The sequence below is a fragment of the Sander lucioperca genome, chromosome 4 (assembly GCF_008315115.2).
Source record: "Sander lucioperca isolate FBNREF2018 chromosome 4, SLUC_FBN_1.2, whole genome shotgun sequence".
NCBI lineage: Eukaryota > Metazoa > Chordata > Actinopteri > Perciformes > Percidae > Sander > Sander lucioperca.
The window spans coordinates 37,318,313-37,340,908 of record NC_050176.1 but is presented as its reverse complement, the minus strand read 5'-3'; the positions used below and the strand labels follow the sequence as shown (position 1 = coordinate 37,340,908).

General features: G+C 39.4%; 1 protein-coding gene across 1 annotated transcript in view; it reads left to right on the top strand.

Moving 5' to 3' along the window:
• The window catches only part of zgc:165520 (uncharacterized protein LOC571872 homolog), a 24,296-nt gene extending 3,661 nt beyond the window's left edge, over positions 1-20,635 (top strand). Inside the window, exons 5-10 of the mRNA XM_031295399.2 lie at positions 2,346-2,416; positions 4,546-4,654; positions 5,928-6,001; positions 7,217-7,351; positions 18,705-18,815; positions 19,961-20,635. Of these exons, the coding sequence (XP_031151259.1) occupies positions 2,346-2,416; positions 4,546-4,654; positions 5,928-6,001; positions 7,217-7,351; positions 18,705-18,815; positions 19,961-20,038 (578 nt within the window). The 3' untranslated portion in view covers positions 20,039-20,635. The remainder of the gene's footprint in view (positions 1-2,345; positions 2,417-4,545; positions 4,655-5,927; positions 6,002-7,216; positions 7,352-18,704; positions 18,816-19,960) is intronic.
• Positions 20,636-22,596: the final 1,961 nt, after the last annotated feature.

The following is a 22,596-nucleotide window of genomic DNA, read 5'->3' as shown; positions in this document are numbered from 1 at the left end:
AGAACGGTAGAGTTGGGTTTAGGAAAAGAAGAACGGGACAGTTGGGTTTAGGTCTCCTGGGTGAAAGTCCTGTGTTTTTTGACCCATCCACCACCCCAACCAACCTCCCTATGCAGATTTTCGGACTTTCATACTACTCACTACCGTAGTTGCTCTTAATGCTACGTCATCTTCAAGCACCGTGTAGCTGCTGCTCTCCCCGATGCGTTCTACACACACGCTGAAGGGCGCTTTTTGCGTCGTATCTGACGCTGACAGCCACTGCCCAAGCGTCTGTATTTTACGAGTTCGGAGTGAGAACGGGTTGCTTAGGACACTTTACAGATAGAGTAGGTCTAGACCACACTATAATTTACAACAATTCCACCCAAGAGCAAAAACTTTGGTGCGACAGAAGCGAGGTAAAACGTCCTTTAAACAGGCAGAAACCTCAGACAGACCCTGACTCTCGGTGGGCGGCCATCTGCCGCTGCCGGTTGGGACACAGAGACACTGATACAGATGTATGATTTCATAATAATTATAGCAGATAGCATGATGCGCAGTGGCAATTATATTGGGGCTGCACAATTAATCGCAATTTATCGAAATAGCAATATGGACTAGTGCAATATCAAAATCGCAGGTGGGGGTGGGGGGCACAATATTTGTTAAAGGCAAATATGTGTCAAACCATTCTGAATGAAGTATTGTGATGCTGCAGAGACGTCGCAGCCTACAAATCCTATCCTACAGACTAAAGAAAAATCTTTTTTTGGTACAGATCCTCGCAACAATTACACTATGATAAAAATTCTATTTTTAAAATTTTTATATTTTTCAATTAAAATAAGAATAATGGTACAAAAATTATCATTATCCAGCTGCCACTTAGCTAAAACGGCAGTTTTGGGGGCATATCATAAAGAGTGCCTTTGTGCCTCTTAACAGACACAAAATGCAGTTAAAATGTCTGTGCAACATGAACAGGGCCCTTACATGACAACAAGATGTGTTTTCAACTCAGACATTGTTTAAATTCACCTACCCTGTTAGCTTCTAGCTGCCGTCTGGGATGAGTGAGTGTGTTCAGCCAGGCTTCGGTAATAATCATCAAGCAGCAGTTCTGTGTGTATTTGTAGCATATATATCCATTTTGTGTGCGACCCATCTGGCGTTGGTGAATAGTAGTCTCTGCAGTGGCGAACTGTGTGCTAGTTGTCTTAGTCAGGCTAACAGGCCCGACCGGCATCCTTTTACTTCCTCCCCGCCTTCCCCGAATGCCGTGGCCGACAACAATCCACGGGCACCCGCTGGTCTGGTGGATGTCCTCCAGACAGCCACCTGCTTTTCGCAGCGAAAATTTTGCGCCGAAAAAAGTTTATTTCCCCCTCAAAAATAGGTAATTTAGCACTGTAGTGGTTATGATCATATCAGTGACTATGTAACTACATGGAAACGGGCCAAATGATGCCTGTTTCTTGTAAAGTAACAGCGTTACAGAAGGCTGGCTGTAGTCTTGCGCTGAAGTCCCGCGGGAATTCAGTTGTAGCAGGAAAAGGTAAACAGCAGTGTGCAGATCGGAGCATAGTGTGTGAAGAGTGAAGAGCGGAGGTGTTCACAAGGGAAGAAGCTTGGAGTAACGTAACTATGGAGCTAGAGCTAGCCTTCAGTAACGCTATTACTGTTCAAGAAACAGGCATCATTTGGCAATTTGGACAAAATTTGCAATTAGCCATCAATTTTAGTAAAACGGCCCATATTTGAGCTCTACGTAGTTGATTTCTCGCATAAAAAAGTCTCAGAAGTGAATTTAGTAATGAAATAGCAGACGAACAATGTATAAAATTTCTGAGATCTGCGCGACCTATTCAAAAGACTAACTGACCTCAGATCAGTCAGTGGCCTATGTAAATTTTGGGGCGTTACAAAGATAGAAGGTAGAGCCAAATAAGGTAGGAATTGACATCAACTTTTAGCTTGGTTGAGATCCGCCCGTTTTCAGCAGCAGTTTCAAATTGTGAAATTTGCATAGGAAAGAGGTGTCAATGGGACTTTGAGGTTCTTTGTATGCCTGTTTTACCCACCGAACTGTCGTAATTCAACTATGGCAAGGTAAACTTGGTTTTGCATTCTATCACCCCCTTTAACATGTCTCATATAAGTAGCATTTTGATACTGCATTGTGAGTGTAAATGTCTACCTCTGCTCCCTGTAGAAGTCATTCATTTTCAATTTTCAATTTCATGCCTGAGTAGATAATAGTTTACTGATACTAGTATAGTCCATACATGTTTCTGTTGTGTCTCATCTTGTGTTACTTTTGAAGCCATATTTTCTCTTTCACTTTTGTCTGTGTGCATCAGGTATTGAGCGCCAGCTTGAGTCCAACACAGATGAGAGGACCTCAGCCGACCTCAGGATACGCAAATCACAGGTCAGACAATATTAGATAACAACATTAAATGACGTTTACTTGACCAACCTTCTACAGTAAATAGAACTGGGGCCCAAAGTTAAAAAGGGGTTTGAGTTTGCACATTTCTTGAGCAGGTGGCAGTTCTTATCCCTTCTCCCTTGTTAGAATGCTGAGAAGCACCTGCAGCAAGACCTGAAAACTGCTTTATTTCTGTTTCTTTTCTCTCTGTGAATAAAAGTCGTTTTTTGAGTACTTGCTATCTTTGGTTGTGTGTAAACATTTAAGAAACTAAAAAAGAGTTTAGGAAACGTTAAGAATGACCTAAGGGACCGTTCGGTATTTATGGAATGGACCACCGGAGGAAAATAGGGGAGGGTCATGTCTTTTTATTTTCTGCTGAGGGGAGGGTCATCCAACATTTTTTAGTCTGGGTGGGGGGGTCACCCAACTTTTTTAGTCATGAAAAGAGCAAAATTTCAAAGTGGCTTGTTTGGTGCATATTTATCCATGTAGCTCTCAGTCTCGGCCCCCTAGCAGATGGTCTGACCGCATACGTGGAGTTTGCTGGGGGGGGGCCCCCCTGGTGGCTCAAACGGGTAATTGCATTGTTTAAAAAATTAGTGGAATAATTACATCTGGCATGACCAGATATTAAATAAATATCTTAAATAACACAAAACAACTAAATGGTGATAGGTAATACATCTGATTTCATATACTGCTTTGGTAAAAAAAATTATTACCTGGCTGACGATGGGAGCAGCAGGACGCAAAAAACGAAAGTTACTATTGCACTAGTCTGGACATCTTGCCGTGCCAACCTTGCAATAAAGGTTTCCTAAATGCCATGTATATAAATGTGATGTCAGCTTACTAATTGATTGCGGGTTTTGTGTAGATTTGGACTTTTATACGTTCATTCCACTTTGTTTAAACGGCGAAGTGGAGAGGCCTCGTATGTGACGCTCATATCGGCCTTGCTGGATACACCGTGTCATTTACCTTTTTGTGGATCTACTGATCACTGTGGATTACTTTTTTTTCTGTGTCATTGGATTACGGCAAAATAGGGATCTTTTTTCTCAACGTGTCTTAACGTTTTATGGTGTGACTGCGCTTCGTTTCTGCGTTTGGAGAGGCATCTCAACAGAATGTATGTCCAACACTGATTGTTCACGGTTACATTTTAGTTGAATTTAAGCGTCTGTCTATCGAATTGTTAAATTGTTACAATGTAACTTAAAAACTTTAAAAATAAACATATGTGTTTTGGAATATAATGTTCAGCTTCGGCAGCTTTACCTATGTGCTTAAATATACAATGACGATAGTGACAAGTCCATAGCAACCAGTGTTGAACTGGTTATATCCCAGCGTCCTTTGCTGAATGGTCTCAATGTTTTATTGTTTTATTTCATATGAATACTAGTTTACTAGAGGAGTAACTTAGTATTTGAAGTAATGCAGTAATGCATGAAGTGTGCATTTAGTTTCCATGCTTATTGTGTTTCCACAACAATGTTAGTAAGTAAATCTACTGAAATGGCCACCACACCATAATAGAGGAGTGTGATGTGTAAGATGAGAATGCAGAGGTTAACTCCTGTACATCATGGCTGTAAAAATCAAATGGTATCTATACTTCTTTGCTAAGTGCAAACTTGCATGCAAGGGGAGGGTCATTCCTTTTTTTGAAATTGTTTTGGAGGGTCATAGGAAAATTATTATTGATGAGGGGAAGGTCACGTCTTTTTAGGTTAGAGGCCACAAAACTACTCTGGTGGCCCCTTAATTAAATAACAAAAACAGTTCCTAAACAAGTACAAATTGTTTTTGGATTATGATTGTTTCAGTGGAGTTTTTTAGTGTCCCAGGATTGCTTAAATGTTGTTGCAGAGGCTCTTACACCTTGGCATGAATAAGAATTTGGAGGGAACACTCAATACCTTTACAGTGCTTTAAAAAGCCAGAACACAATTTTATCTCTCAACCTCCTTAAACTAAAAACATGTATCTGGTCAAAATTGTTTTCTTATTAATGGCATTCAGGGGAAAATCCAGTGCACATTATGATATGTGTTATGTGACTGTCATTACACATTTCCTCACCTTTTAAGTTAATTAACAAGGCATTCTCATTATCCCAGCATGCTATCCTGGCCAAGAAGTTTGTAGAGGTGATGACAAAATACAACGAGGCTCAAGTGGACTTCAGAGATAAGAGCAAAGGACGAATTGCCCGACAACTGGAAATCAGTATGTCATAGTTGATCATTACTAGTGCTACTGTAATGCCGCAGATTCTTTTATTTATTTTTATTTTTATTATTTATTTATTTATTTATTTATTTTTAATTTTTAATTTTTAATTTTTAATTTTTTTTATTTTTACAGTTTTCAGCAATGATGCAGAACGAAATTCTGCGGAATTTAGCAGAGTTTTTCTGCTAGGGGTGGAGATGTGTTAACATTCGGAGTTTTATTTTAAGTTTTTTTAATTTGTTTAAAATCTGTGGAATTCTGTGTCCACAGATTTTGTGTGGCCCTGATTACAACATGCTACAATCAGACAAACGGATGATAGGTTAGCTTACTTACTGTAAAGTAAACATTGTTAAGGACACATATAGTATTTTGGTGTTGAGTTGAGCAGAAATTTAATAATTTTGGACATGGCGGTAATGGCTTTGTCAATAACTATTTACATTACATTAACACATTTTAGATCTACTCCACCTGTCACAGTCACACAATGTAACAAATAGTGTTATGACTCCGTTAAACATGACTTGGTCTTCTGATTATTTTCCTATAAAGCACATTTCATTTTTGTCCATGTCAGCCATAATGGCATTATGTAAACTTGTGACATGGTGTCTTATGTCTATTACCATATGCTTATAATCTCTATTGCAGCTTGTTGTTGTCAGACATAAAGGTTTTATGTCTGCTTTTAACGTGATGATGAAAGCCACTTAACATTTTCTACAGGTCATAGTTTGGAACAAGAGCATTAACCATGTATAGGATGTAGATGCCAGATATGATAAAGCCAATTCTGACCTGTTACAGTCAGGTTTGAATATGACTTTTGTAATTGATGAATCATCAAGACTCAAGTGAGGCTGAAGTTTTGTAATACCACTTACATTGAAATATGTATACTATAACCAAACCTCATGAGGGCCACTTAACATGGTACTGGCAGCAATATGGGTCTACTGATCACTTTTTACATCAGTAATATAAGTAGGGCACAGATGATATGGGTGTTACACACTTTACAGACCCTGTGGAGTTTTTTATGAACTTCAGTCAGGTTGAATCCACTTTAAACAAGCTGTTATCAGTGATTCATTTGATTTTACACAGGCATGTCTCAGGGCACTGGCTGGCAGTTGCTTTAATCAGTCTGTCAGTCTGTCTTTACCTTCTGTAATTAACCAGGCCTGTCAGCTTTTAACAGGTATTTATGTAACAATGCAATGTAATGTTGTATAACCTAATAAGTCCTTTCTGTTCATCACAGCGGGAAAAGCAACGACTGACGAGGAACTGGACGAGATGCTGGAGGGAGGTAACTCGGCTGTCTTCACTGCTGGGGTAAGACTGACAGTGTGTGGATCTGTATGTAAATACATGCACTAAAGGGAGAACGTTGTTTACATTATGCTATTTAAATTGATCGACAATAAAAACTATAACAGCTAGGGCAGTCATTCTTTTATTTTTTTATGTTGCAGCAAAAGGCTTAGGGCTTCTGTCTTTTACACCATTACATTGACGCTTGTGATGACATCATCACGTCACATGACATCCGGTCCAAAACGGGCTGATAACTAGCGATGGTGACTGAGTATTTTCCCGTTATGGCAGCTGGAGGTCGTTGTTTACATGATCCTGTATAAAACCATTTAAAATTATCATTATTTTAAATTATCATACATTATCCTATTGCAGATGAAACTTTCAAAACCCCTTTAGAATCTGCTCATAAAAATGAGAACATCTCAAAAACTTAAAATGTACATAGCTCAAATAATATATGGAGTGTTTAGATTTTTTCTACATTTAGAAATCTTTTGATCAATACGTTTTGTGTGTTTATTTAGTACAATTTGATGAAAACACATTTGATTTTAGATTTTTTTTATTTATTTATGACACACTTTCAATACTTTTATTATTTATTATTATTAATATGGTTTATTAACTTACATAACCTTATAGCCTAGGTTGTGCTGATTTTAGGGAGTTTGAAGATACTAATCAATCAATCAAAAATACTAATGTGGGCAGAAAGGGTTAATTGATTATTGAAAATAATTGTTAGGTGCAGCCTTAAACACAACTACAAAAAAATGCAATTCTATGCACTATTATTGCAGTAAATAGCACTGTAGTAAAGCCCAAAATGTTTAGTTAAGACTGTTACACGGGTAGATTGGTAATGTATGGTGTTGTTGTGTTGGACTGGATAGTGCAAAGTGTACATTATATATTATGTGTACATATGGCACTTAATATGCGGTTGAATCAGCAGCTCTCTAAAACAGTCTCAACAAAAATGGATGAAAAGCTTATGAACTTTTTGTGTTCATTAGACTGTGCAAGTATTGCTTCTTTTGATTCAACCCCTTGTTGAACTTGATATTTCATTAGATGTTTGAATATGTACGTTTTGCGTCATTGCCACAATTAAATAGTAACTTGTTTTCTAATTATCTGATCTTTTATTCATCCTTTGATGTATTCTCGTTCTTTCGCGGATGTCATTTTGTCTGTCTTTGTTTCCCCACACACCCCCTCCCTCCCCAGATCATGGACTCTAAGATCAACCAGCAGGCCCTGAATGAGATCGAGGCTCGTCACAAAGACATTATGAGGCTGGAAAGTAGCATCAAAGAGCTCCATGACATGTTTGTTGATATTGCCATGCTGGTTGAGAATCAGGTACACACACACACACACACACACACACACACACACACACACACACACACACAACAACAACTAACGATAGAGATTAATATACGGTTTTGAAACTTCAAAAGTCTGAAAAACGTCATTTGAATTAAGATTTCAAGACAACTCGATCCCTATAATACAACTGGGGATTATTAATAGGCAGTGCTGTGCATAGACATTTTGGGGGGCAGGTGCTCAAGTGAAGAAAAGGGCACGGCTCTCATAATTATTTATAAAAAAATAAAGTTACATAGAGTAGCACATCGTTTACTTACTTACATATTTGGTCTTGCTAGCTTGAGCTCATCTTCTCCACCAGTGTCAGTGTTTACTCTGATCTTTACATTTGAAAACTTGATCTGGCTAGCTAGCACGGGCTAACGGGCTTACATTCGGTCTCGTTCAGTAGCCTGGTGCGCGGTCTAGGCCATTTCCTGATTGATTCTACCACCACTCCAGTGGAGGCGCTAATGAACTAGATTACTACACACACAGTAGCAGTCTAGCAGAAGAATACCAGCTACACACAACGGCACGAATGCATGGATGTATTAAGAGAATAGGAGTGAGTCGGTTCATTGACGTATGGCACTCGATTCTCCCGGCTCAGTGACACGAGTCGGGTTAATTAACCGGCTCTTCGGTCAGTTCGTCAACACTAGTTGAAGCTGGAGCTACTGCAACTGAGTATATAGTAGGACTTTGTAGCGTGAAAAACCACCAATACAGGCTTCTAAACCAAATACTTCACAACCGGACATGTCCCAGCAGTAAAGTAACCCGAATTTGGGGAGAAATGACCAGCATTGGCCGCCAAGATTACAGCTTAAGTCACATTTTTTATTATCAGTCTTGGTGTATGTATGTTTTGTCCATCTTAGATTGTAATGGAACCATAGGCGCCAATTTATGTTTTCCTCCGTGGGTGCGCACGCCCTTAAAAAAAAAAAAAGTAGTCACAAACAGTGTTGGGAGTAACGCGTTACAAAAGTAACACAATTACAGTAATGTATTCCTTTTTGCTGTAACGCAGTAATATAACGCATTACTAATTACATTTCGGTAATATTATACTCGTTACAATCTCAGTAACGCGAGTTACAACGCATTTTAACGCAACATTTAGTGGTGCATTGTTTTTTTTAAGAATTCACCAACACCGCGACACATTTCTTCACAGGAAAAAAAAAAAAGCCGTATTATTTTCCTGTCGCTGTATTCGATGGTTGAGATGACTGCAGAGACAAATACATTTGCGAGATGGATATTATTTTCAGGAGTTATTACACTGCATTGAAGTGAGCTGTCCTGTTTCTGTTCCCGTGGTCAGAGCCAGAGACGGTACGGACAGCATGTATGTCCCAACAGGTGACGGTACGTCAGCGGCTGACAGATATAAACATGTCGGGAATTAATGTTGAGGCTTGCTACACGTAAATATCATTGCATTTTATCAGCCGTGGAGAGTAACTATGCCTGTAGTGGAATGGCTTCGAATGACGACCAAAAACGCTTGTCTTTTACTGTGACCATTTACTGTTCAATATGTTGCAGTTTTACAAACAAGAAAGTGAACAACTTGAACCTGACGGACATGTTGCATCTCAGTAAGCTAGCAAGAGTAGGCTACACAACAGACAACTTCCGTGTAGCTTACTTCAAAATAAAAGCACTTCCTGTGACTATTCGCAGTAAAACTAAATTACTGTTAAATAAGGTTGTTTAGGCTACCTTTTCACAAACCAGCTGTAAATCAAGTACTGTAAATAATGTAAATAGTGAGTTTTAATCACACTATAATTGAACATTTCCTTTAGAGTGTTTTAACCTAAACAACATGAATTTCTTATTCAAGTGCTATAAACAAACATTTTACAACAATGCCGTACTTTTAATTGAGTATTTTCATTTTCTCCTACTTGCCTATTATACGTTTTACTTATCTATTTTTTATAGATTTAGTTACTTTGCATATTTATATTAATTATACAAAATATGAATAATCTATGATGTATTAAAGTGGATAAATAGGAGACTTTATTGATCCGGTGGTGAAATTCACAAGCTAGCTGCCAAATCAAACATCCCCTGTTATTTTGGTGAAAGTAACTCAAAAGTAATGCAAAAGTAGTGTAACGCATTACAATTCAGAGACAGTAATATTGTAATATAACTAATTACTCTCAAATGACAGTAACTAGTAATCTATAATGTATTACATTTTGGAAGTAACTTGCCCAACACTGGTCACAAAATGTTTGCATTTCAGAACCTTAGGAAATGGACAGCGGCCGGCACGAACAGACATGCCTATTAACTCGATAATAAAGCCATAAAGTAGGCTATCTTTCAACTCAGGACAGTGCCACTTCTCACAAATACAGATAGGATTGGAGATGAAAAGTTTTAACTGATATGGAGGCGGGTCACTAAAGAGCAGTGTTGGTCATCTTACTTTAAAAAAAGTAATTAGTTACAGTTACAAATTACTTCTCCCAAAAAGTAATTGAGTTAGTAACTCAGTTACCACGTTGTAAAAGTAATTAGTTACTCAGCAAAGTAACTGTGACGTTATTTTTTATGTTCTATAACGCTATTACGTTCTATAACATCTTTAACGTCAAAGATGTTTATATTAACTGATTGAAGAATAAAAACACTATATACAGAAAAATCGAGCGTTGCTTGTTTTAACAGAGTGGCTCTGTCTCCTGGAGCTCACGCTAGCTGCATTTGGGCTTGAGGTTGGGTTAGCAGTAGCAACAAGTGTCGTGTTAGCATGTGTTGATGTGAGGTGCTTCATAAGATTCGAGTTGCGTGCATGTTACATAAACATTCTTGCCTTTAATTTCAATGAGCGAGAAGTAGTGCCGGTACTTCCAGTTCGAGAACGCTACCTTTGAATTTCCCTGGCTCGTCGCCATTGTCGCTGTCTTGTGTTTAGTGGTAGTCAGAGCGTGCAGTGAGACAGCGTGAGCAGGGCATCCGCTCACCCAGCCAATCATCATCGCATTTGCAACGGTGTCATCATCCCCACCCCTGCTCTCTCCAGGCAGCTGATGTGTAGCCAAAGCCTGACACCTCGCGCTTCATTCAACCAAATTGTAGTAACGCGCCACTTTACATTCTCAGTAACGATAACAGCGTTGCAACAATGGGAAAAGTAATTAATTAGATTACTCCGTTACTGAAAAAATAACGCCGTTAGTAATGCCGTTATACTTAAACACCGTTACTCCCAACACTGCCAAAGAGGCGTTTTCATCCGAGAGACGCTGTGATTGGTGGATAGGATATGGAGCAGGGGACTGACAGCAACATAACCAATCACATTATGACAGTCCACCTAGCACCAACTGCAATGTTTAATTTTAAATGAATATAGCCTACTGGCAGTCTGGCACACGTGGGTGCTCGAGCTCCGGAGCATCCACGGTATCAGCGCCTAAAAACGGAACGAAGCAGCACCATGAGAAATCGCAAATAAAGGCTTCTGAACCAAACACTACCCAATCAGACATGTTTCAGCAGTAATGTGACCCAAAATTGAATGGAGCTAAATCAGGGCCAAATGTTTTGTTAATTTGAAAAATATATATATAGTTGAAAAACTAAAGCTTGAAATTGAAAATTTAAGTTTTGGTCTAAAACTTGAAAAAATAAAACCATGTATTCAAACTAAAAATAAGTGTACCAATTTTTCTTTCAGTTTGAATAAAATTTAGATTAAATTCTGGAATTATTTTGAATAAATTATAAATTTTCATTTTTCACTTTTATATTTGTTTTCAGTTCCACATTTCATGTTTTCAGATTCAAAACTTATTTTTTTTACAGCTTCAAATCTTCTTTTTCAGTTTCAGATCAGTTTTTCAGTTTCAGATCAGTTTTTTTCAGTTTCAGACTTTTGGCCCTGATTTTGCTTGGGAGTGTGGCTTCAACTCAGAGGGCCGTGGAATTATGAGTAGCAGCCTAACAAAGAAGGCAGAAGACTCTCCTCAGTCATGTTGCCTTCAGGAAATTGTGTTACTGCGAGAACTATGACTGAATGCTTTCTATCCACTATATACATGTGATTTTTACTAAACAAACTGATGCCAGTGACAAAGTTCCATTTAAAAAACTGTTTTGGACAACACGTGGTACCAATTACACTATAAGAGCAAGAAATTATGCCAGATTGTGCAGTTCAGCAGGAACAATGACTCCTTCCACTTCCACGTACGACTTTGAATTTAGCACCACAGTATTCACTCGGCAGTCAGCATGGCGTCCACTCCGCCAAGGCAACCCGCCGGCGCCAGCGCACAGGTAAGACATGTGAAAGATATTAGCCTTTTTGAATAGATACTTTGGGACATTATCCCCGCAGTGGCATTTTTGGGAGGAAAATAGGTGGACAGCTGGAAATGAAGCATCGCTAGCACTAAAGTTAGCATTAACTAACGTTAGCTTCACACTAGCTGATGTTTTTACACTAATTTCAGTGTCCAGCTCAAGTTTTTTGACTTTAACGTGTAGTGGTCTTTGTTAACCTCTGTTTGTCAGAATAGCTCAACAGTGGCTGCAGCCGTATAGAGCCTTATAAATTTAAAAATTATAGATAACTAACATTGCTAAGTTAATAATGTTACCTTTTCATGGTAAGTTTAAACAACATAACTTGTCCTGGTGCGCTTTGTTAATCAATCAATCAAAGCTTTTATTACGGACACACACGGTCCAGAAAACAGACAGTAAGACATACAAATACAAAAAGACAAGTTAGTGTATTCTGATACATAAGTTAGGGTGTGGTAGAAGCCTTCAAAGTTTGCCATTGGCATATTTTGTAAGGCATAACTGTCATGCTGTAACATTATGTGTGTAAAACGCAATTTATCAGGCCAGAGCATTAATGTGAAGTCGTATTTGTCTACTCTAGGAGCAAATGAAAAGAGACCTTCTTCGCTGCAGCCACTGTCGAGTTATGGTCATTCTGACAAACAGAGGTTAACAAAGACCACTACACGTTAAAGTAAAAAAACTTGAGCTGGACACTGAAATTAGTGTAAAAACACCAGCTAGTGTGAAACTAGTGTTAATGCTAACTTTAGTGCTAGCGATGCTTCATTGCCAGCTTTGTCCAGCTGTCCACCTATTTTCCCTTTATGTGTTAATGACAAAAAAGGTATCTATTCAAAAAGTCTAATATCTTTCACATGTCTTACCTGTGCGCTGGCACCAGCAGGTTGCCTTGGTGAGTTAATACTGTGGTGCATACATTCAAAGTCGTACGTGGAAGTGGGAGAAGTCATTCTTCCTGCTGAATTGCACAATCTGGCACAGTTTATTGCTCTTATAGTGTAATATGTACCACATGTTGTCCAAAACTGTTTTTTAAATGGAACTTTGTCACTGGCATCAGTTTATTTAGTAAAAATCATATGTAAATATGGTGGATTGAAAGCATTCAGTCATAGTTCTCGCAGTAACACAATTTCCTGAAGGCAACATGACTGAGGAGAGTCTTCTGCCTTCTTTGTTACGGTGCAGATCCACCTGGCCGTGCGACGCTTCTGTCGCGCCGCGCTCCACTCTATTCCTATGGGTGACGTTAAGCGACTTCAACATGCACGCAAAGCATTCCGGGAAGGCGGCGCTGCATTTGAGAAAATGTTGCGCGTCAAGAAGCTCGCCGATGCCCATCTTTATGCAAATGAATCCGGTGAACGCGATGCGACTATCCAGTATAAGTAGACGAAAATCTTTTAAACTGACCTTTGTCGATCTGAAATAAAGACAGATTCAGCAACTGCATGGCCTATTTCTCGCTTAAAATGTTTTCAGAAACACGTTTCGGTGAACTATTTTCATAAAATACGAGATCGTTTTCTCAACGAGCCGCCATGACACTCTGTTGAAATTCTCGAGAAGCCAAACCCACGACACGCGTTCGTCCAATCAGCTGCCGGTCAGGGGCGTGGAGCATCAACCATTGATCTATGACGTCGCGACACCACGCTTCAGTCGTGTCGGACATATGGATCTGTACCGTTAGGCTGCTACTCATAATTCCACGCCCCTCTGAGTTGAAGCCACGCCCCCAAGCAAAATCAGGGCCAAAAGTCTGAAACTGAAAAAAACTGATCTGAAACTGAAAAACTGATCTGAAAGTGAAAAAAAAGATTTGAAGCTGTAAAAAAAAAATAAGTTTTGAATCTGAAAACATGAAATGTGGAACTGAAAAAAAGTGAAAAATGAAAATTTATAATTTATTCAAAATAATTCCAGAATTTAATCTAAATTTTATTCAAACTGAAAGAAAAATTGGTACACTTATTTTTAATTTGAATACATGGTTTTATTTTTTCAAGTTTTAGACCAAAACTTAAATTTTCAATTTCAAGCTTTAGTTTTTCAACTATACATATATTTTTCAAATTAACAAAACATTTGGCCCTGATTTAGCTCCATAAAATTGGGGAGAATTTAACAAATTGGCAGCCAAGATGACATCTTTTACTGCCGTTAACATGTAGCTACTATAGTTAGCAGTGGACACTAATACAATATAGCAGCAATGTTTACAGCAGATAAAGGCTTTTAAACCAAATACTCCATAACCAGTACTGTTTCAGGAGTAATGTGATCCGTAATTGGGGAGAATTTAACGACACTGACAGCCACGGTGATATTTTTACTGCCGTTAGCATGTAGTTACATAGGACAATGTTAACACCGCAGTGGCTTAAAAATAACATAAAAAAACACTCCAGTCCTGCCTACCTGGAGCAGATGACCATCAATCAGCCAGTTAGAGTTGCGTAACACTTAGCCGAGAGTAGAACAAACTGTTGAAACCGGAGCCTTCAGAACAGTTGGAAATCTAAACGTTTTAGCTCACAGGGATTTCTCTTAAAGGATGCTTTGTAGTCTGGACGGGCACAAACAGAGACCTTTGGAAACGGCGACACGCGTCAGTCAGTCTTATCGGTAAGGTAGGCTTACATACCTATCAGTAACAGTTCCACCTAGTTGTCGCTCCAAGCTAATAAATCCCTGGTCTTACTTTTCGCCATTGTTGTTCTTTCTCTAAAGTATTTTCAGCTTCTACATGCATGATTTTCTACCACAGAGTAACCTCGGACAATCTGCTTCCTGTTTACACTGGTACGCACATTCCCAGTGTATGTGAATGGTCATTTCACAAGAAATCCCAGATGAAAGTTCATTCTACAGTTATGCACAGCTTTCTATACCCATGCTCTATACCCACCCTATGGTGCAGTGATGCTCAAAGCAAACACACACACAAAAAGGATATATACACTTACGTATATGTATACACATACATATACTAATACATAAACATATACATAGGTTACCATACACATACATACATGTAAAGAAAAGAAAGAGATTAGTTCTGCTACTGGAACTAAAACTCTTCTCTGAGATCGTTTTTGTCTCAAACGCCGCCTAAATATAAAAACATGGTAGTGTTGATGGAGCCTAACAGGCCAGAAGTGGAATGTAAACACCAACCAAAATGAACCAGAAAAAATCCTTCCAGGAATAAAACAGTTCACAGTTTCTAGATGAGGACTGCATATTTTCTTCAACGCTGTGATATCAGTACAACACCTACAAAGTTTCCGGCATGTTCTCACCATGCCAGGTTTCAGTGAAGCACAGGGCAGCTGATCTGCAAAAGTCTGTATTTGCTCCGTTAAGAAGAAGAACCAAAACACATAATTTCACCCAACTATGTAATATACTATATATTGTTTATTGATAATATAAATTGGAGTAACCGCTTGAATACACAACAACAATAATAATAATTAAAGCTGCAAGCAGCGATGGACGGGCCCTCGCTCCTCTGCGCGCGTCGGGGTCACCGGCGGTCGCCGCTCCTTGCGACCGTGCATTTGCGCAGCACTCAGACACCGCAAATCGTCACCAATGAAAAGGGAACTCCCTGCTGCGTTCAATGATACCTCACACAAGACTCTACCTTAGATGGGTCAGCATTTATGAAAGGGGGCGTGGCTTGAACATAGGGGGAGGGCCAAACCATCACCAATGAAGAAGCAACTCTCTGCTGAGTTCAATGACACCTCACACAAGACCCTACCTTAAACGGTTCAAATGTTCAAACCATCACCAATGAAGAAGCAACTCTCTGCTGAGTTCAATGACACCTCACACAAGACTCTTCCTTAAATGGGTCACCAGTTATAAAAAGGGGCGAGGCTATATTATAGGGGCCGGGTCAACCCATCACCAATTAAAAAGGAAGTCTCTGCTGAGTTCAATGATACCTCACACAAGGGTCTACCTTAATTGGTTCAAATGTTATGAAAGGGGCGTGGCTTAAGCATAGGGGGCGGGCCAAAACATCACCAATGAAGAAGGAACTCTCTGCTGAGTTCATTGATACCTCACACAATGGTCAACCTTAAATCGTTCAAATGTTATGAAAGGGGGCGTGGCTTAGCCATAGGGGGCGGGCCTAACCATCACCAATGAAGAAGCAACTCTCTGCTGAGTTCACTGATACCTCACACAATGGTCAACCTTAAATCGTTCAAATGTTATGAAAGGGGGCGTGGCTTAGCCATAGGGGGCGGGCCTAACCATCACCAATGAAGAAGCAACTCTCTGCTGAGTTCACTGATACCTTACACAATGGTCAACCTTAAATCGTTCAAATGTTATGAAAGGGGGCGTGGCTTATTTGTACATCTTGACATGATACATATGTGTACCAAGTTTCGTGAGTCTACGTTAAACGCACTGCAGGGGCTCAATTTTTTTAACATTGTAGGGGGCGCTAGCGAGCCATTTTTGCGCGCCTATTCTCGAAACCCTTAAAATACGTAAATTTTCACCAGACTTGATGCGACCGCCAAATTTGGTGAGTTTTTGAATATGTTAAGCCCCTCAAAAAGCCAATTCATTTGCCGGGAAAATAATAATTCCTTCAGTTTCAATAGGGCCTTCGCCGCTGTCGGCGCTCGGGCCCTAATTAAAGCTGCAAGCAGCGATGGACGGGCCCTCGCTCCTCGGCGCATGTCGGGGTTACCGGCGGACGCCGCTCCTTGCAACCGTGCATTTGCGCGGCACTCAGACGTCACAAGTTGTCACCAATGAAAAGGGAACTCCCTGCCGAGTTCAACGATACCTCACACAAGACTCTACCTTAGATGGGTCAGCATTTATGAAAGGGGGCGTGGCTTAAACATAGGGGGCGGGCCAAACCATCACCAATGACGAAGGAACTCTCTGCTGAGTTCACTGATCCCTCACACAATGGTCAACCTTAAATCGTTCAAATGTTATGAAAGGGGGCGTGGCTTAAGCATAGGGGGCGGGCCAAACCAACACCAATGAAGAAGCAACTCTCTGCTGAGTTCAATGACACCTCACACAAGACCCTACCTTAAACGGTTCAAATGTTATGAAAGGGGGCGTGGCTTAAGCATACGGGGCGAGCCAAACCATCAAAAATGAAGAAGGAACTCTCTGCTGAGTTCAATGACACCTCACACAAGACTCTACCTTAGATTGATCAGCATGCATGAAAGGGGGCGTGGCTTAAGCATAGGGGGCGGGCCAAACCATCACCAATGAAGAAGCAACTCTCTGCTGAGTTCAATGACACCTCACACAAGACTCTACCTTAAACGGTACAAATGTTATGAAAGGGGGCGTGGCCTGAGTAAGTGGGCGTGGTTATAGTATAGGGGCCGGCTCATTATCACATGTAGACCACACATTCTAAGTTTCATGTAAATCGGATGATGTTTGTCATATAAGGCGCATTTCCTGTTGCCAGCGCTATGACCAAAAGTCAAATATGGCCTGTAGGTGTCCTCAGGCCTGGACCCTTGTCAATCTTGAGAATTTTCGGGCAGATACGACAACGTACACTCAAGTTACAACAATTTATTTGTTCATCGCTCAACACTCAAAATGGCCGCCATGCCACGCCCACACCGTCAGACGAAAAGTTTTTCTTTTAATAACTTTTCATCTTTAAGGTGTTGGGATGATAGAGACCAAGTTTGAAGTACATCGGATGAAATCTCTAGGAGGAGTTCGTTAAAGTATAGCACCTTGACTTTTAGGCCTACTTCCTGTTGCCACTAGGGGGCGCTATGACTTTAAGTAAATATCGGCCTTTATTTGTCCTCAGGGTTGGACTCTTATGAATCCTGAAAAGTTTCGAGCCAATCGGACAATGTACACTCGAGTTACACCCACTTCCTGTTTCGGCGGCGAAACGCACAAAATGGCCGCCCCGCCACGGCCATGCCCTATGACGAAAAGTTTTTCTTTTAACAACTTTTCATCTTTAATGTCTTAAGATGGCACAGACCGAATTTGAAGTTGATCGGATGAAATCTCTAGGAGGAGTTCGTTAAAGTACGACGTGGAAATGGCCAAAATCGCACTAATTTTGAACTTTGAAATCAAAATGGCGGACTTCCTGTTGGGCTTAGGGTATGGCTTCAATGACGTTTTTTGTACATCTTGACATGATACATATGTGTACCAAGTTTCGTGAGTCTACGTTAAACGCACTGCAGGGGCTCAATTTTTTTAACATTGTAGGGGGCGCCAGCGAGCCATTTTTGCGCGCATATTCCCGAAACCCTTAAAATACATACATTTTCACCAGACTTGATGCGACCGCCAAATTTGGTGAGTTTTTGAATATGTTAAGCCCCTCAAAAAGCCAATTCATTTGTCGGGAAAATAATAATTCCTTCAGTTTCAATAGGGCCTTCGCCGCTGTCGGCGCTCGGGCCCTAATTATCCCATAACTGTGTAGGGTTCCAATGTAACTAACTAGATGAGTCTGTGTTTTAGATGTAGAAAGATTGTATTAACACAGATTTTAAACCTCAGACGTCTTTTGTAATATCATATTGTTATTAACACATAATAAAACACAAATACCAGAAGATTCTGACCAGTCACCATGACTTATAACAGTAAGATGAGCAGCTGATCCCAGAGAGTGTGTCACTGCTGTACAAGAAAGTCATGTCTCAGACAAGACAAGTCTCATGTTCTTCCAGCTCAGTCAGTCCTTCAGTACATTATTATACACATATTAAACTGCACACCTATTTGATAAAATGCAGATAAAGGTAAACGCAAGCAGCAGATGTCCACCTACACAATATGACACATGCCCACATAAATTGAAAGACAAAACACAGGAGTTGGAGCACTTTCTTGCTGCTGAAATGCATATACGGTCAATATCACAAACACTTCTTATTTGTCTGTCTTTCTGTGTTCGCTTCTCTCGCATTATGCTGTCTTGTCCTGCCCTCCCCAGGGTGGCATGATTGACAGAATTGAGAGCAACATGGATCAGTCAGTGGGCTTTGTAGAGAGGGCAGTGGCCGACACCAAAAAGGCAGCCAAATTCCAGCAGGAGGCGCGCAGGGTAAGTTGAGACTGATTCAGCAGTAACATGAATGTAATAACCTAATGAAACATTTTAAAAGTTGTAACAATCCCACAAGTGATATATTGTTTCCTCTGATTGTTTTTTCATACATAAAATAAATGCATTGACTGTAGGGCTGTCCTTGACTAAAGAAATTACTAGATGACTAACACGCATACGATTTTGTTGACTAATCGATTAGTAGATTTAATCGACAGATCTGTAAAACTGTTTCTCCACAGAGAATCGTGCTAAAAGCACCATTTTATATTTTGTGTTTACCAGAGATGTGCTCATCTCGGAAATAAGTCATTCAGCATTACAACATGACTAATCAACTAAAGAAATCTTAGACCAAAACAACCAATTAGTCGACTAATCGACTAAGAGGGGGGGCAGCCCTAATTTACTGAGTGATGCACATAACATAAACATAACAATGACAACCATAAACCCATGATCAAGCCAGGAGTTGCATTCACCTATGATAGGTTAGTAGTTGAGACTAGAGAATTACTTCTGTGTAGGAGGCCACTTTGAAAGTGTTCATATTGTTGTTTTTTTGTAGAATGTACATATTGTATAATTGTAGATATCCAAGCAAATGTGGAATGAAACTGCCCAAATAGTTAATACATTATAGAATAAATGTTATATTTGATATTATATGACAGCTGCATATGGCTCTAAACAAGAACTGCTCTATTGTATTTATGATTCTAATTCTAAATGACAAATTCTCAAAAGGAAATGAAACAACTAAGTTTGTTGTATAACCGAAAACAGCGGGAGGAAGATCATCTGAATTGTAGAGGCACATTACTTATGACATTTCAATTTAAAGTCTGCCTTCTACTTCAGAACACACCACACCAGTTTTTCAATCCAGTGTAATGTCTTGAGTGACAAAAATAGATGACCCAATCAACAGAATACAGAATATTTATTAGGCTCTGGTTAAGGCTCTGGTGCGACCTGGCCTAGAACCATCTGGGTTAGGTCTTGACCCCCTCCGTTTTGATAAATTTGATTTGTGCTCAGTTTTGAATTAGTCTTGAGTGATTTTAACTCCAGCATTGGGGAATGTAATGTAACATCATCTTCCTTTCTATCTCTGTATCCTTTTCCATCCTGTTCTCCAGAAACAAATGATGATCTTCTGCTGCTGTGTGATTTTGGCCTTGGTACTCGGTTCATTTGTCTACAGCTTCTTCAAATAGAAAACCAGAATGAGGCCACCCCTCAGCTAAGTCCACACAGTACAGGATGAGGCAGAACAGAGCTGCTCGCCGACGGTCACAAAATAGAGCCTGGGCTCTGTTTACTGTCATTTCAACTAATTCAAGATAGACACCAAAGCTGCAAATATTTGCATTTGTTCTCATTTATTTCTGAATATGTTCTAACAACTTTTTTGTTAACCTTCTCTGGGTGCCCCACATTTAAATTCAGTTTCAATTCAGTGTCTGGATATTTCAAGTTATAGGCATGGACTATCTGGTCTAAGAAGAGAACTTAATATTACTCCAAGGCATTTCGTTTATTTAAGCATTCATGGTCAGCTGCAGAACTTACTGAGAGCCATATGATGTTAGGGTTAAACAAAGCATTACTTAAATAACATATTAGATACACCTTTCAATGCCTACATTGCATTGCATCCAATACCCCACCACAAAATAACCCCAGAAACACCATAGTTAAACCACCAGACCAATAGTCCCAACAAAAACCTGAACATCATTGTGTTGATAAATATAAGATGTATTGTCGAGCTGTCACTAATGCAGTTGTAATCAGAATACCTTACAAAATGTCCCATTTACAATAAGTAGTAATTTGTATGAATTGCCCTCTTAGCTCAATTTTGGGAACTATGTCTTCCTTCTTTGACTCTGACCTCAGAAAAAATACTGTTGCAGTAGTAATATGAATTTGTATGGGATTAAGTACAGGCATTTTCAGTAAATGCTGGTGTATATGTAGGACTTTTCAGGAGTATTGAGTTTAGATTAGCTAGTGAGTGGCAAAGTAGAAAAATGACTAGAAAGTAGATTTCTACATTCATATACCCTGAATATCTCAGTCTCCCTTACACTGAAACAGATGGATTCCTTACAAAGCTATCAAACTTGAAAGAATTTCTTGAGTGAGCTTCAACAGAGTTTTATTGCCCCATGAACTATTATCTCAGATGATCCAAATATTTGAAAGGTAACTTCGTTTTTTTCAACCTGGGCCCCATTTTTCTATGTTTTTGTGTCTAAGTGACTGATGAAATTAGTCCAGTATTAACCAAGAGAAACAAGCTACAATGTTATGTTATTAGGCAATTGCGCACCTTCAATTTATATCCACAAAAAGTGCTTGTTTTTGCCACTGACAGACTCAGATTATTAGTCTAAGTGTCTGACAACATTATGGAAAGGATCCCTTCAGAGGTCAACCTTTTGTTAAAGAGTAAGATCCTTTTTGTTTAACATGAAACATCCCCGGAATAGCTATTGCCAAACTCACCAGACTCCATTTAAATAAACAGTAATTTTATCATTGTAAAAAACATTTCTCTCAAAGTTGAAAAAAAAAACTAAATAAAACTATCAAAAGCTGTCTTGGTTTGTCTCTTCACTGTTCTAACAATCACCACTCTGATTTTATTGAAATAAACGCTTAATGTGGCCGTGTTAGCTCAGTTGGTAGAGCAGTCCCAAAAATATTCTAAAGAAAAAGAAATAAACCCTTAATTCACCCATTTACATGTGAAAATATTCTGGCTCTATACACGCTAAAAGTACTGTTTATTTAAATGGAGTCTGGTGAGTTTCGCGATAGCGATTTGAAAAAGGATTTTACTCTTTAAAAAACGGTCTATCTCTGTAGGGATCCTTTCCATAATCTTGTCAGACACCTATAATAACAACCTGAGCCTGTCAATGGCAAAAACAGCATCTTTACAGGACGGAAATTGACAATGTGCATTTGCCTCATATGATTACATTGCAGCCTGGTTCGTGGCTGCTGGTTACAGCTTTCCCGCTGAATACTGGACCAATTTCAAAGATTTCTGTTCACATTAATCAGTTAGACTCGACTGCATTTAATTATACCTGCACCTGCTGTGACACCATAGTGGGCCTAAATCATTTTTCAATTTAATGAAGGAGGAAAGTCACTTTCCATAAAAAAAATTCACATATTGAAGTTTGGATGTTGAACTGATTAAAATATTATTGAAATTAGATGCTGTGTGATCTAAAAACAGGAGTAAACTCTAAAGGTGTTAGATTAGAAATGGAAATAAACACAGCCCTGCTTTATTTTATTACACTGACACTGCCTTGGGGGTGTGTTCTGCTTCAGGTATTTGTTGTTTGTGTATTTACTACAAACATTGCTTTAATTTTTAATATATGTATGTCTGTTTTGCCCCTTCTTTTTTAAAGGACTATGACTGTATTTCCAAAGAGCTTGTTCTTGTTTCATGCCATGGTTTGACTCTGGTTGGTCTTTGAAATTTGCATTCTTCCTCTTTGCTCTAGAGCCACAAATGCAGTCGGCTACACTGCAGGCATGGGCTGACATTGACACTGCACTGCAGCCTACTCTTGTAATGTCAGCCTACTCTTAAACCATATTTGGATTTTATCTTTTGCAATTTGAGACTAGATTTGGTCACTGGCTCATGCGTAGATCAGCAACAGAAAGTGTCAAATTTTAATGTTGGTTATTGAAATATTGTGTAGAATTATTTTTGTGAGCAATACAAGCTGTGGGCTTT